At 43.8% G+C, this 14437-nt stretch overlaps 1 protein-coding gene across 3 annotated transcripts; it reads right to left on the bottom strand.

Moving 5' to 3' along the window:
* Positions 1–49: 49 nt before the first annotated feature.
* Positions 50–12394, bottom strand: SRD5A3 (steroid 5 alpha-reductase 3). Of its 3 annotated transcripts, XM_087963586.1 has the most exons (6): positions 12165–12394; positions 10651–10817; positions 9150–9344; positions 6432–6554; positions 2032–2133; positions 50–218 (listed from the first exon to the last, which is right to left on the bottom strand). In XM_087963586.1, the coding sequence occupies exons 1-6, from the start codon at positions 12365–12367 to the stop codon at positions 169–171; spliced, it is 840 nt and encodes a 279-aa protein (XP_087819712.1). In that variant the 5' UTR covers positions 12368–12394; the 3' UTR covers positions 50–168. The 3 variants fall into 3 exon arrangements, with proteins under 3 accessions (XP_087819712.1, XP_087819711.1, XP_026532354.1); XM_087963585.1 differs by lacking the exon at positions 50–218 and having other exon boundaries at positions 1859–2133; XM_026676569.2 differs by lacking the exons at positions 50–218; positions 2032–2133 and adding an exon at positions 3369–3699.
* Between the last annotated feature and the right edge of the window lie 2043 nt (positions 12395–14437).

Here is a 14437-nt window from a genome sequence, read left to right as displayed (position 1 = left end):
CGACGTCCCGCCTCCGCCGCCCGATTCCCTCGTCTGATTGGGCAATTCCCCGCTCGCTCTGGGATTGACGCAAGAGAATTAAGAAACTATCATGTTCGGCTGTCCCGCCTTCGGAGAGGCGGGAGCTAACAAGGCTGAGGGAAGAGCGAGCCAGCCAATCAACGCGTGTCACGTGATGCTCTTCCGGCAGGCAGAAGCTCCTCCCATTTGTAGTTTTTCTGGCAGGAGAGAGAGAGAGAAAAAGCGGAGAAGTTTTGGAGTCTGTAATAATCTGGAAATGCAACAATTAATGCCCAAAATCATAGCCATCTCTCAGATTAGTGCAGTCTCCTGCAAGTAGACCTCAACTGCTAATTTAAAGGGCAGATCCTGGCAACAATGCAAAAGTTGTTCACTCTTGTCCCCTTTTAGCTTTTGTTCCTCCTTTACAGCAGCCCAACGAAGCAAATCAGCAACCGAGGTCAAATAATATTGGGATTCCTACTTCCAAATCATTAATCTATCTTTGATAACTTAATTTTAATACTTAAGTGCAGCTGTTAGTACTTGCAATGGGTGTATCTAATGTAACACTTTGAATACTTTGAATACTTTTGTATTAAATACTTCTAATAATTTTGAAACTTATAACAAAGGAACGGAATTCTATCAAAATAATTGGTACAATTTGAAAACCTGAAGCTTTTTGAAATATTGATGTGAGAAATACATCCGGCTTGAGCAATTTTGGTAAATATTTAGAGCAAGGGTCTCCAAACTGCAACTTTAAGACTTGTGGACTTCAACTCCCAGAATAGCTGGCTGGAGAATTCTGGAAGTTGAAGTCCACAAGTCTTAAAGTTGCCAAGTTTGCAGATCCCTGGTTTAGAGTCAAGAAAATGTAGAGCTCTTGAATTAGTGCCCTCACAGGTAGTTCTAACCAGGGGTCTTCAAACTTGACAGCTTTAAACCTTGTGGACTCCCAGAATTCCTCCTCCAGTCATGTTAGCTCAGGAATTCTGGGAGTTGAAGTCCACAAGTCTTAAACTTGCCAAGTTTTGAAGACCCTTGTTCTAGACTTATGACCACAATTGAGCCCAATTTCTGGCACTGAGACATTTATTAATGAATTTTGCCCCATTTTCTGACCTTTGTCTCCGTTGCTAAGTGAATCACTGAAGTTAGGAACACGGTTGTAAAGTGAATCTGGCTTCCCCATCAACTTCGCTTGTTAGACGATCGCAAAATGACCATAGGTCATTTTACCAACCTCGGAGGAATGGAAGGCTGAGTCAACCTTGAGCTGGTGAAAATCGACCTGCTGGCAGCTGGCAGTGTCAGCCTGCAATACTGCATTCTAGCCACTGCACCATCATGGCTCCACTATTGATAATCTCCCCCCCAAAAAAATCTCCCTTCCAGATGTGCTAGCTAGTATTCCCAGCTCGTGTCATGCCCGTCGGAGTCTGAATCCGAGGAGGAAGACGAACAGCTGACAGGGAGTGGGAGTGTGGCTTCATTGGCTGTGGAGGAAACTGGGGAAGGGCAAAGTCCAGCTGGGCAGAGCAGGGCAGAGGTAGAACAACAGAGAGGGAGTTCAGAGGAAGACCCGGGCCCACACCCTCTTCATCCTAGGGCAGGAACGGAGAAGGGAGCAATGTGTGTTGCGTGGCTTATGGGGGAGGAAAGGGCCCTGATTCCCTTCATTAGACACACCTGGGAATGAGAGTTTAAAAGAGATGCAAGCTGAGTGCGGCAGCTGCTGGGAACAAAAGTGAGTTTATCTTGTGTTGACTTTGGTTATATGCGTTCCTGGCATCCACCCAACCGGGTTGAATTACTGCCATTCCTTCACGTCTGGAATTTCTTCTCCTGCCCTGCCAAACTAATTACCTCATTTTGCCTTGATTGGACTTATAGTTACAGTTTTTGTTGACCACGTTTTGGACTTGATTCTCTGCACCCAAAGGCTGTTCCTGGGAGTTTTCCTCCAGCCCAGAAGGTAACCAGGACATTGGGGGGCAAAGCTGGAGCTATTAAAGGGACTCCTACCGATTATCTGATTGTGTTGCCTTTGTGCCACACCCAGGGTCATCACAACTAGCTTCAGGCCAGCAAATTTGGTGGTCCTCCATTTAAGGAAGCCTGGCATTTCTGCAAGAGACAGAAATATCGCAAATTATAGGATGTAAAGTTCTATTTTCTCTCCCAGGAACTTTGCTCCTGGATATCTGAAAAGGTTTGCCGTTTCCTTCTCCTAAATTGTTAGCTTGATTTTTCTACAATCCTGGAATTATCTGGTGGTTTCCTATGCAAATACTAAACAAGTTCAGCCCTGAATTTTTTTTATTTTTTTTTGAGATCATCCAAGCATAGCGTTTGCATATTTCTGAACAGACAAGTATAAGACATGACAACTGCCAGTCGAGTGTTAAATTTCATTTCATCATTCATGCAGACCTTGTATGAATCTGACTAAAAGTATAGAAAAAAAGTATAGCTTTTTTTGTTCTGATCCAAAGCAAGAACGTTGTGCAAAGGGGGAAAAAATCCATCAGTATCTTATTAAAAGTACATCCAGGTGTGGGATTTTACCAGTTTGCACCTATTCGCTGGAACCAGTTAACATTCTAAGCAGTTTGGAGAACCGGTTGTTAGAAGAAATTACTGGCCTAATCCTGTAAGGAAGGCAGGAAGGAAACATTCTGGTGTTGCTTATAGAAACTGCCTCTCCATTAACCCTTATTACATTCTTGGCAGGAGTAGACTTCCTGTCTCAGGAACGTCTCTGGAGTTTTTTCCCCCTCCTTTGCTGGTACTTTGCTTGTGTGGAGTAACCATTCAAAGTTACAATGGCACTGAATAAAGTGACTTATGATCATTTTTCACACTTACAACTGTTGCAGCATCCCCACAGTCATGAGAAGCCAGGCGAGGAGATGCGTGCCTCGATATGAGTGATGTTGAGCTGGCCACACCCAGCCAATAACATGACCATCAAGCCACATCCACCCAGTCACCTGATCACCAAGCCATGCCCACCACCTAAGCCACACCCACAGAACCAGTTGTTAAAAATTTGAATCCCACTCCTGAGTACATCCCTTTGCAGTTTACTCAGAAGTAAGCCCCACAGTTAGTGAGACATTTTGTCAAACCAGCATACATAATGTAATTGCCTATGGGTATGATCTTATTTTAGGAAGCATTCTCTTTGGGATAAGACATATTAAACTCAGTTGAACTTTCATCTAAGTAGATTACATAAAATTGCTCTGATGATCACAATACAACCGACAGAAGCATATTTTCTGTGTCTAATAAATGACCTGCAGAATGATCAGCAACAATTCAATTTCAGCAAAAAAAAAATTGTTGGTAATAATCACTTTGTCTCAGAAGATCTCCAGATCTTTAATCGCTGCAAATGTAGAATCATACTCCATTTAATATAAACAATTTAAAAAATAAAGGGTATATATGCTTTCCGAAATTTTGGATAGTGCTTAAATTTGTTTAAGTAATATTCGTGGCACAAAACAGCACTAACTGCCTGATTAAAAAAGACATATACTACCACCAGCCACCAAGTTAAATTATAAAATCCAAATGTGACAGCCATTGATGTATATATGAGAAATTCTGCAAAATAATGAGGACTGGACACCAGTTCAAACCAGTCACCGAAAGGAATGCTATGATCCAAACTGGAGACCTTTCCTAAAAGAAATATAAAAATAAAAAATTAGCTGTTGAATTTAGAAAGGTGAGCAGAACTAGCAGTGTAATTAGATTATGAAAGTTGGGAAAGGCTACAACTTTAATAAATCCATTGGCTAAATTTCACCCTTTTCCCAATCATACCTTTTCCCCCCCATTTAGTGACTGTAATCTGGTCCAGTCACTTTATCGTTAAGCAAAATAGTTAATAATAGAATATGTGTCTGAGAGAGCAAGGGAGGAGATACTATGAGAATCCTCGATTGCAACTACGTCATTCAGATAAACTTCTCTGTACAGTGTCATGTCCCTGGCCTGGTTTTTTTCCCCCCCATTTTTGAATCTCCACAGAGGGCAGAGAGATTGTTTAAAGAGCTGCTACCTGAAACTGACCAGACCTTAATCAGTTTCACATAGGCGGCTTTTGTTGTCAGATGCAGGAAATCTGGTCATAAATGCACACACTAGTCAGAAAATAATTTATTCTCTTATCTCGCTGTTATTACTGTTTACAAGTTATCTATAAGTACTATGATATTTGTGAATGGGCACTAACAAAAATAGATTGCTAATTAACAACTATATGGTTAATGTGAGTGACAGGACATCCAATTTGGCCAAAGAACCTGTTTTCCTGGATTATATGATGTATTAATGGTTGTGCCTCTGGACACATCCAACATATGTTGTTTCACATGTTAGACACACTGTGCTTATAAAAAACTAAACATTTTCCCAAGTAGATAGTTTAGCTGAATCTTGCAATCATCTGGTTTCAAACTATGTTCAACACCAAGAGCCACCATCCCAGCTAACATAGCCAACGAAATGAAATTTGCTCTTAACTCTTTAGCTATAGTCTATATTGCTAACAGTGGGTCTTGTCCAAGTGGCCTTGGAGGTAGTCCAAAACCAGGATGCTAGTGAGAGGTGCCAAGAAATCTCTCCATCCAAAACATGTGTTTCTACTATTGTTTCTCACAATAACTCCCTTCTTTTGGTCTCAAAATAACACTGCAGAAAATGCAAAGAAGGGCAATGAGGCAAGAAAGTTTGGAGTGACTGGGTTCAACAATCCTCCATCGTACATATATTTTGGTTCCTTATGTTGAATCCTCTGCCCTTTTACCTACAAGGTCAGAATATGTATGCATTAGGCATGTGCAGCATTTTGGATCCCAAGCCGAAAAAGATGGCTTGAATGGAATAAATATGTAGGTAAGAGAAACTCTGTCTTCTGGGCTCCCATGGAACCTACTCAGTCACAGGAAAATACTGTTTTGACTTAAAAGAAATGCCAACGGAGTACAAAAAAAGTGCTGTAGGACAGATATGGGTTCATGGTTGTTGGCCTGTTATTAACTCAAGCTCAACTTCTCCTGGGGTTGGTTGCTCCCATACAATCCCAGGATAATAACCAATGTTTTAAGGAGAGATCGACAGGGTACAGTGTGTAGTTAAGCTCGCTCCAGAGCACCTTTCGTCTTGGCATTTGAAGCACTAACATCCCTAATCTGGATTTAATAACCTAAATTGTTTGTTCTGTACGCTTTCTCCCCAAGTATCACCAGTGTTCTTTGAACGATACACCAAGGATTGCAACAGGGGCTATACCTGTGATCGCAAACCTAGGGCATGCTTGCTGGACGTGGCACGCAGAGCCATCTCTCCGGGCACACCAGCTGTCATCCATTGCTCATCTGGGTTCTAGCATGCGCATGCACACCAGCCAGATACACCAAGGATTGCAACAGGGGCTATACCTGTGATCGCAAACCTAGGGCATGCTTGCTGGACGTGGCACGCAGAGCCATCTCTCCGGGCACACCAGCTGTCATCCATTGCTCATCTGGGTTCTAGCATGCGCATGCACACCAGCCAGCTAGTCTCCGCACACGTGGGAACACCGAAAACTGGAAGGGCAGCTCCCCAGTGTGGGAAGCTGAGCTTCCAGTTTCCAGCGCATGCATGCATGCATGCCGGCTGCTTGGTCTTCTAGTTATTGGTGCATATATGCGCAAGAAGTTCACCTGGCCAGTGCGCATGCATGCGCTGGGAACTGGAAGCTTCCAGCCCACGCATGCATGCCAGGGAGCTGCTCTTCCGGTTTCCGGCGCTCCTGAAAGGTTCGCCAACACTGGGCTATACTCAGAGGTGGGATTCAAATTTTTTAAGAACCAGTTCTGTGGGCGTGGCTTAGTTGGTGGGTGTGGCTTAGTGGTCATGTGACTGGGTGGACATGGCTTGGTGGACATGTTATTGGCTGGGCGTGGCCAACTCAATATCACTCACATCGAGGCATACATCTCCTCGCTTAGCTTTTCATGACTGTGGGGATGCTGCAACAGTCATGTGTGAAAAATGGCCATAAGTCACTTTTTTCAGTGCCATTGTAACTTTGCATGGTTACTCCGAACAAGCAAAGTACCAGCAAAGGAGGGAAAGAAAACTCCAGAGAAGTTCCAGAGACAGGAAGTCTAGTCCTGCCAAGAATGTAATAAGGGTTAACGGAGAGGCAGTTTCTGTAAACAACACCAGAATGTTTCCTTCCTGCCTTCCTTACAGGATTAGCCCAGTAATTTCTTCTAACAACCGGTTCTCTGAACTGCTTAGAATGTTAACAACCGGTTCTAGCAAATAGGTGCGAACTGGTAGAATCCCATCCCTGGCTATACTAATATATTTGACTTGGGAAGATTAAAAAATATTGACTGGAATAGCAATTCTTTTACCTGATTTATCTTTTCGAAGGTTAGCAAGAATAACATGACATCTGTGTTGATGGACAGAAGCCCAACAGAACATCCCAAGTCCTAGAACGTGGAACCAGCAGACTGTCAGTGAAGGAGCTGTGCCTAAATGAAGAGAAACAGAATGTATTTATGTGTTTAAAATATGTTGAACCCCTTGCTTTATTAAATTCAGATTTCAATGTGGTCTATAGTAAACCGGTATTGCTATTATTTATTCTACATCGGGGGTGTCAAACTGGCGGCCTGTAGGCCAGATGCACCACATGCAGGCCAGGCCCACCTTAGCTCCGTGAGTGAGAAAAATGTCGCAAAATGTCACACTGTTTAAGTGGACACATTGTTTAAATGAAAGATGAGTTTATTGTAAATATAAAGAAACTGGGAGAGAGATCTTGGAGTCTTAGAGGACAACCAGGTAAATAGGACCCAGCAGCCAAAAAAGCCAATGCAATCCTAAATTGCATTAACAGAGGGATACAATCAAGGTCAAGGGAGGTAGTAATACCACTCTATAAAGCCTTAGTAAGACCACGCCTAGAGTACTGCATCCAGTTTTGGTCACCACATTATAAAAAAAACATTGAGACTCTAGAAAAAGTATAGAGAAGAGCAACCAGGATGATTAGGGGACTGGAGACTAAAACATATGAAGAACGGTTACAGGAACTGGGCCTGGCTAGTCTAGTAAAGAGAAGGACCAGGGGAGACAGGATAGCGGTCTTCCAATATTTGAGGGGCTGCCACAGAGAGGAGGAAGGGTCAAGCTATTTTCTAAATCACCTGAAGGCCAGACAAGGAATAATGGATGGAAACTGAACAAGGAGAGATTTAACCTGGAAGTAAGGAGAAACTTTCTGACAGTGAGGACAATCAACCAATGGAACAGAAGTTGCCCTCGGAAGTTGTGGGAGCACCATCAGTTGAGACTTTCAAGAAGAGATTGGACTGCCATTTGTCAGAAATGGTGTAGGGTCTCCCGCTTGGGCGGGGGGTTAGACTAGATGATCTACGAGGTCCCTTCCAATTCTGATTATCTGTTCATCTGTTATCTGTAAACTTTAAAAAAAAACAGCTTAACAATAGCGCTTAGCCTTATATACCATTTTCAGAGTGCTTTACACCCTCTCTAAGTGGCTTACAGAGTCAGCATACAGGTAGTCCTCAACTTACGACCAGAATGGAGCCCAACATTTCGGTTGCTTAAGTGAGACATTTTCTAAGTGAATTTTGCCCCATTTTTACGACCTTTGCCACAGTTGTTAAGTGAATCACTGCAGGTGTTAAGTGAATCCATCTTCCCCGCTGACTTAGCTTGTCAGAAGTCTGCAAAAGGGGATCAGATGCCCCCACCCCAGGACACTGCAATCGTCATAAATATGAATCGGTTGCCAAGCAGCTGACTTTTGATTGTGTGAATGTGGGAAGCTGCAACGGTTGCAAGTGTGAAAAATAGTCCTCAGTTTTTCAGTGCCACTGTAACCTTCAACGGTCACTGAAGGAACCACTGTAAGTCAAGGACTACCTGTAATGACCCCCCCAAAAAAACAATCTGGGTCCTCATTTTAATGAACCTCAGAAGGTGAGCTGGTGACAATCAAACTGCTGGCCTTCTGCAGAATTAGTCAGCAATATTGCGTTCTATAGGGGAACACGATGGCTCAGTGGCTAAGATGCTGAGGTTGTCGATCAGAAAGGTCAGCAGTTCGAATCCCTAGTGCCGTGTAATGGAGGGAGCTCCCGTTCCTTGTCCCAGCTTCTGCCATCCTTGCAGTTCGAAACCACATAAAAAATGCAAGTAGAAAAATAGGGACCACTTTGGTGGGAAGGGAACAGCGCTCTATGCGCCTTTGGCATTTAGTCATGCTGGCCACATGACCACAGAGACGTCTTAGTGCTGGCTGTTCGGCTTTGTAACGGAGATGAGCACCTTCCCCTAGAGCCGGAAACGACTAGCACATATGTGTGAGGGTGTAATGTCCCAGGGTGGGATATAAAACACAGTCACAGAAAACAGGTGAAGCCCCTTTTATTCCTTCACTTTGCTTCCAAGCTCTGAATATCCTTGACTGAAGACAAAAAACTCCCACACAAACAGTTACAAGAAGGAGGAAAAAAGCACAAACCAGGCAAGACAAGGGCTGGAGGACGTCCACAGAGAACAGAACACATACTGGGAAGGACGCCAAAACTCAGAGAGGAACCATAAACTAGAGATATTTCCACACTTTGTTTCCAGCGCTTGCCTGTACGCATGTCCGTTCTCTTATTCAGATGTTAAGCTGCAGCCCATGAAGAGGATCAAAGTCCTCTTCTCCCAAATAGACCACATCTCTCCCTTATCCTCTCCTCCCTGCGTGCCCTAGGATGGAAACGGGATGGGCCTGGGTCCTCCTCTGACTGCCCAGCCAGTCTCTGCCCTTCCCCAGCCTCCTCCACAACCTCCGGAGCCACACTTCCACTCTCTGTCGGCTATTCCTCCGCTCCCTCAGAGTCAGTCTCTACCAGGGGCATGACAGAGGGGAACCTTTACCATTAATTGTGTTTTAACCACTGGGCCACCATGGCTCAAGGAAGGTTGGGTTTAGTTCACTTGTGACTACCTAACAATTTTAGGCCGACCCCTCTCTTTACTCCTCCCCTGGCTCTGCCCTTCCTTCTCCTACACTTTATTGCAAGAAGGCAAAAGAAGATGCTTACCTTCTCTACTCTTTGCTGGCACCTGACACAGCACTGTCAACCCCACCAAAACATAGTAAAAATGGCCGAAGCAGTAGTGTACAAAATGAATGACACCTCCAGAATCGACGCTGACGTGAAGGCATTCTTTTAACCGTCGACAGCTATTCACCCAGACCAAAAGGCAGACCAGGAAGGCTGACAGGAATGTGGCACCTAGAAATCCAACAAAGACAATGTGTAAACAACTGTTAGCTTGTCGCAGGGGTGCCAAATTCAGCCCCCCCCCCCCCCAAAAAAAACTGCAAGATGGCACAAGAAATCCTCAGAGATATTACCCATGTTAACGTTCAGAATTCTGCTGGTGGGAAAAATAGGGGATGAGCCTCTACTTTTTTCCATCTCACATAAAAGACATCAAGCTCCAAATGACTTTGAGCGACTAACAGAGGGCGAAACATCAAAATTCAGGTAGTTCTTGTCTTATAACCGTTTGTTTAGTGACCGTAACATCACTGAAAAAAGTGACTCATGACAGTTTTTCACACTTACAACCATAAGAGCATCCCCATGGTCGTGTGATTGAAAGTCTGATGCCTGGGAATCAGATGGGCTTGTCAACTGACTCATATTTACAACGGTTGCAGTGTCCTGGGGTCATGGTATCTCACCTTTTGCAGTGGGGAAGCCAGGTTCCCTTAGTAACTTTGTTCCTCAAATAGGAGTTGAGTGATTAGGAAGTTCCTCAGGTTTAGATCTCTCAATTAAAACAATTTTTATTGAAAAAAAAATTTCAATAAAAATGTCCTACTCATGCAAAACTGCGGGGAAGGCATCTGCTCAATCCAGATATTCCTCAACGTACGACCGTGATTGAGCCCAAAATTTCTGTCGCTAAGTGAGACATTTGTTAAGTTAGTAACATGGATGTTAAGTGAATCTGGCTTCCCTAATAACTCTGTTTGTCAGAAAGTCGTAAAAGAAGGACACATGATTTTGGGACACTGCAACCGTCATAAATATGAGCCAGTTGCTAAGTGTTTGAATTTTGATCACATGACCATGAGGATGCTATAAGGGTCATAAGTGTGAAAAATGGTCATTAGTCACTGTTTTTCCAGTGCTCTTGAAACTTCAAATAGTCACTAAACAAAAGTTGTAAGTCAACGGCTACCTGTAACTTTTCATGGATCCAATATATTAAAATATGCCCTTTAATCTCCAGTATTATTTTGAGTATAGTTATTATTGCTGTCATACCTCTTTTCTACAGTTTTCTGGATCTTTCCAGATCCAGCAGCCCTATTCTCCTCCCACTTCCCTCCCCAATTGAAAGTGGGATACATGGAAAGGAATATACTTGAAAAATCTGTAGTGAAAATGATTTTGCTTGTCCTCCCATTTGATGCACAGAATAAATAATTTCAGCTTTCGTAGAAAAGCCGTCCTCCAAAATCTACAATACATTGGGGCCCTCTCCACCAAATAATATACATACATGTCAAAAAAAAAAATATCATACCATTTTCTGAGTGGTGGATGTTTCCGTCTTCCTTTCCTCCATCAAGAATGTCAAGCAAATCCTGAACCCAGGAAGGAAACGATCGAGAGAAAAGCACACACTGCATAAACAGCAGTAGCAGGAAGCCATTCCAGGTCACAGACACAATATAAAAATGGTAGAACCACCTGCAGAAGGAACCAGGGTCAGTTTAGGGTTCGTTTCAGTCTGCACATTGCGTTGAACCACAATGTGGCTGGCTTGCTTTTAGATCAGGGGTCCCCAAACTTGGCAACTTTAAGACTTGTGGACTTCAACTCCCAGAATTCCTATTCCTATTCCATTTTTCTTTTAACATGTTTTATCACTTCATGTCATTTCATTCATCATTTCCAGACAGAAAAAAAATCATCCCAAAATATGTTATCCAATATTTATCCCCTTTCATTATCAATTCAATCTTGCCACCTATTTTTATTTTATATATTCTCTCCTTTTTATTCCATTAAACCCGATATATAACAAATTAAAAAAAACCACATATCAATATAGTCTTTTTTAGTTGCTACATCCTATATTAACAATGATCTCCTATTTACTATTATATATGCATTTATTTCTTTTCTCCCAATCGGGTTCCACATGATATTCTTTCCCTATTACATAATAAATCTTATGTTTATTCCAAAACCGTTTATATAACAAACCAATTGTAAATATTAATAACAATATTGTGTTTGATTTCCATGCTCCGTATTCATTTTCTTCACCACCTTACTAATTATTATGTAGTTATCTTATTTTAAATTCTTAAACATTAATAATCATTTTTAATTTCCATACTCTTTATTTTTCCAATTACATTTATGTAACAAATTATATTTTCTGTTTCATTCCCATTTAATCCATTATATAATATTAATAACAATATAATCATTTTGGTTTCTCTTATTTCTCTTTACATTCACTTTCCTCACCACATAATCTCAAATAGCATTCTTATAATAAATTCTTATTTCCATTTGACCTGCTCCGTCTCCGACCTGGGCCGGTTCACCCCTCCTTAGGCAACCTGGTGGCCCTCGGCTCCCCGGGGATTTCTATTCCAATTGAATTTATTTTCTTATTTTTAACAATAATCCCCAGTAAACCTTTAATTCCAAAGCTCCTTAATCCATATATCTATATTCTAGAATACCAAAGTACATTTCCATGTGGAATCCCCCGTCCTCCATATCTTTAACCACCACCAGAAGTTGTCAGTGCTCCATCAGTGGAGGTTTTTAAAAAGAGACTGGACAGCACCTGTCTGAAATGGTATAGGTTCTCCTGCTTGAGCAGAGGGTTAGACTAGACGACCTCCAAGGTCCCTTCCAGCTCTAATCTCTAGATCAGGGGCCTCCAACCTTGGCAACTTTAAGACTTGTGGACTTCAACTCCCAGAATTCCTCAGGCAGCAATGCTGGCTGAGGAATTCTGGGAGTTGAGGTACACAGATAGACACCCCTGCATAACTGCTGACTTGTTTCGTTTACCTCTTGGGAACATCAAAGATCTGCAGCTGGACAGGTCGTTGCCCACAGGCTGCCTTGGTCTTCCCGTACCGGATCAGGTCTTGAAAGATCCCGGCGAGGTCAAGCGAGAGAGCCCCGGGTGACGCTTTCAGTAGCGGGACTTGCAGAACCAGCAGCGCGGCGAAGAAACAAGCGGCCAAAGCCAACCACACCGCAACCAACATTTCCCCCCACCACCCCACCGCGCAGGCGCTAAGCTCACCGCTTGCTCCCTTCCCTCACCCCTCTCCATTAAGCCACAGCAATGTGTGGGAAGCAGTCGCGGGGGAGGGGCCATTCCGCCAGCCAATGGAAAGACAGGGGAGGAGCTGCGGGGGTGGGGGGGGGCTGATCAGGAAGACAGAACCGTCCTATCCGGTGAAAGTTTAAAACTGTTTAGGCCCGCCCTCTAACTCGAGCTCTCTGTGACGGCATCAACTCGGTGGTGCGCTTTTGGGCAAGAGGCAATTGGGGGTGTTCTGTACTTTTCGGATGGCTTTTTTGAGCCGTTTTCCGATTGGCTGGGTCCTCGTGCAGGCGGCACGGATGGTACCGAAGTGTTACGGCGATTTCTGGCTCTTTTTGAAACATTTACTGTATAAAAAGTACGCGCCCAGGAAAAAAATAATAATTACAGAGCTTCACCGTCATCCGATTTGATGAGGATTTGTGTGCGCGATGTTGATTCTGGACTGGTTCTGGTAGTTGGTCGTTTGTTTAGTATTTGTCATCTATCAATAATCAAATTCCATATCCATCCATCTGTCCATCTATCATCTTCCATATCAATCTATCAACTTCCATATCCATCCATCATCTTCCATATCAATCTATCAACTTCCATATCCATCCATCCATCCATCCATCCATCCATCTTCTACATCCATCCATCATCTTCCATATCAATCAAACTTCCATATCCATCCATCCATCCATCCATCATCTTCTATATCCATCCATCCATCATCTTCCATATCAATCTATCAACTTCCATATCCATCCATCCATCCATCCGTCCATCCATCCATCCATCCCTCCATCCATCCATCCATCATCTTCTATATCCATCCATCCATCCATCCAACCATCCATCCATCCATCTATCATCTTCTACATCCATCCATCATCTTCCATATCAATCTATCAACTTTGCTGGTACTTTGCTTGTGTGGAATGACCATTCAAAGTTACAATGGCACTGAAAAAAGTGACTTAGGACCACTTTTCACACTTACGACTGTTGCAGCATCCCCACAGTCATGAGAGGCCAGGCAAGGAGATGCATGCCTCGATGTGATATTGTTGGCCACACCCAGCCAATAACATGACCACCAAGCCATGCCTACCAACTAAGCCACGCCCACAGAATAGGTTGTTAAAAAATTTGAATCCCACCCCTGCTTGCAGGAGGCGAGTTGGAATGCCTCTGCGCCTGCGCAAAGTGTACATTTGGCACACGCGCACATGCAAAGTGTGTGCATGCGCACAAAACGCGCCCACCAAGCCACGCTCACCAAAATGATGGTAAAAATCTTTGAATCCCACCACTGATGCTCCGCCATCTGGTTTCGATATTCCACAAATACCCGGAACGCCCTTCTCCACATGGTCCAGGGGGAAGAAGTGCCTCCGGGGGGGCGGGGGGGAATAGTGTCACGGCCCCACTGGAGCCCAGTTTGAAGGAAGAGTTGGAACCAGTGGTGGGATGCTACCGGTTCAGACCAAAAAAAAACCAAACCTGCCACATCAGCTGAGGATAAAAGACCAAAAAGCGCATTGGGGTGTGTGTGTGTGTGTGTGTGCGAGAGTCGCTTCTAGCTTTTTGTTTCTTCATCCTCTCAGCTGATTGGCTTGTTAGGTGCATGCGCGTTAGGGGCGTGCGCACACACGCACGATCGCCTACCAAACCGGTAGTGACTAAGGTAGGATCTGTGACTATCCAACAGGCATGACACGTCTCCCTTGGCATGTTTGGAGAGGCTGAGGCTGAGGACGATGCTGTCTCGGGCCGCTCGGGCATTGGAGATGCCCGATTGAGAGCTGCCTGCCTGCACAGACACGGGAGGATTGGCTGCTGATAGGCAGTGGTGCTGATAACAGCAGATCTCTTTGAGGAGGATCCACGGCCTCCTCCATTGATCCAAGGGCAAGGAGAGCAGAGTGTAGGGAAGCTCAGTGAAGGGCTGCAAGGCTACTTTGGGGGGAGATCACAAGATCTCACCCGCCCCCTTGAACTTCTAAACCGTTTTGATCAC

Source organism: Notechis scutatus, chromosome 4 (genome assembly GCF_049901735.1).
Source record: "Notechis scutatus isolate UNSWTSFEM ecotype Mainland chromosome 4, rNotScu1.2, whole genome shotgun sequence".
Taxonomy (NCBI): domain Eukaryota; kingdom Metazoa; phylum Chordata; class Lepidosauria; order Squamata; family Elapidae; genus Notechis; species Notechis scutatus.
Note: the sequence above shows the minus strand (reverse complement) of the source record. Positions and strands in the feature narration are given on the sequence as shown.

What these genes read in the sequence shown, in the direction of transcription:
- SRD5A3 (XM_087963585.1), bottom strand. Translation starts at nt 12,367, where the DNA reads ATGTTGGTTGCGGTGTGGTTGGCTTTGGCCGCTTGTTTCTTCGCCGCG. An exon ending in ATCTTTGATGTTCCCAAGAG is followed by an intron (nt 10,818 to 12,164) that starts GTAAACGAAACA and finishes TTCCTTCTGCAG; the next exon opens with GTGGTTCTACCATTTTTATA. An exon ending in CCTTCGAAAAGATAAATCAG is followed by an intron (nt 2,134 to 6,431) that starts GTAAAAGAATTG and finishes TGTCTCTTGCAG; the next exon opens with AAATGCCAGGCTTCCTTAAA.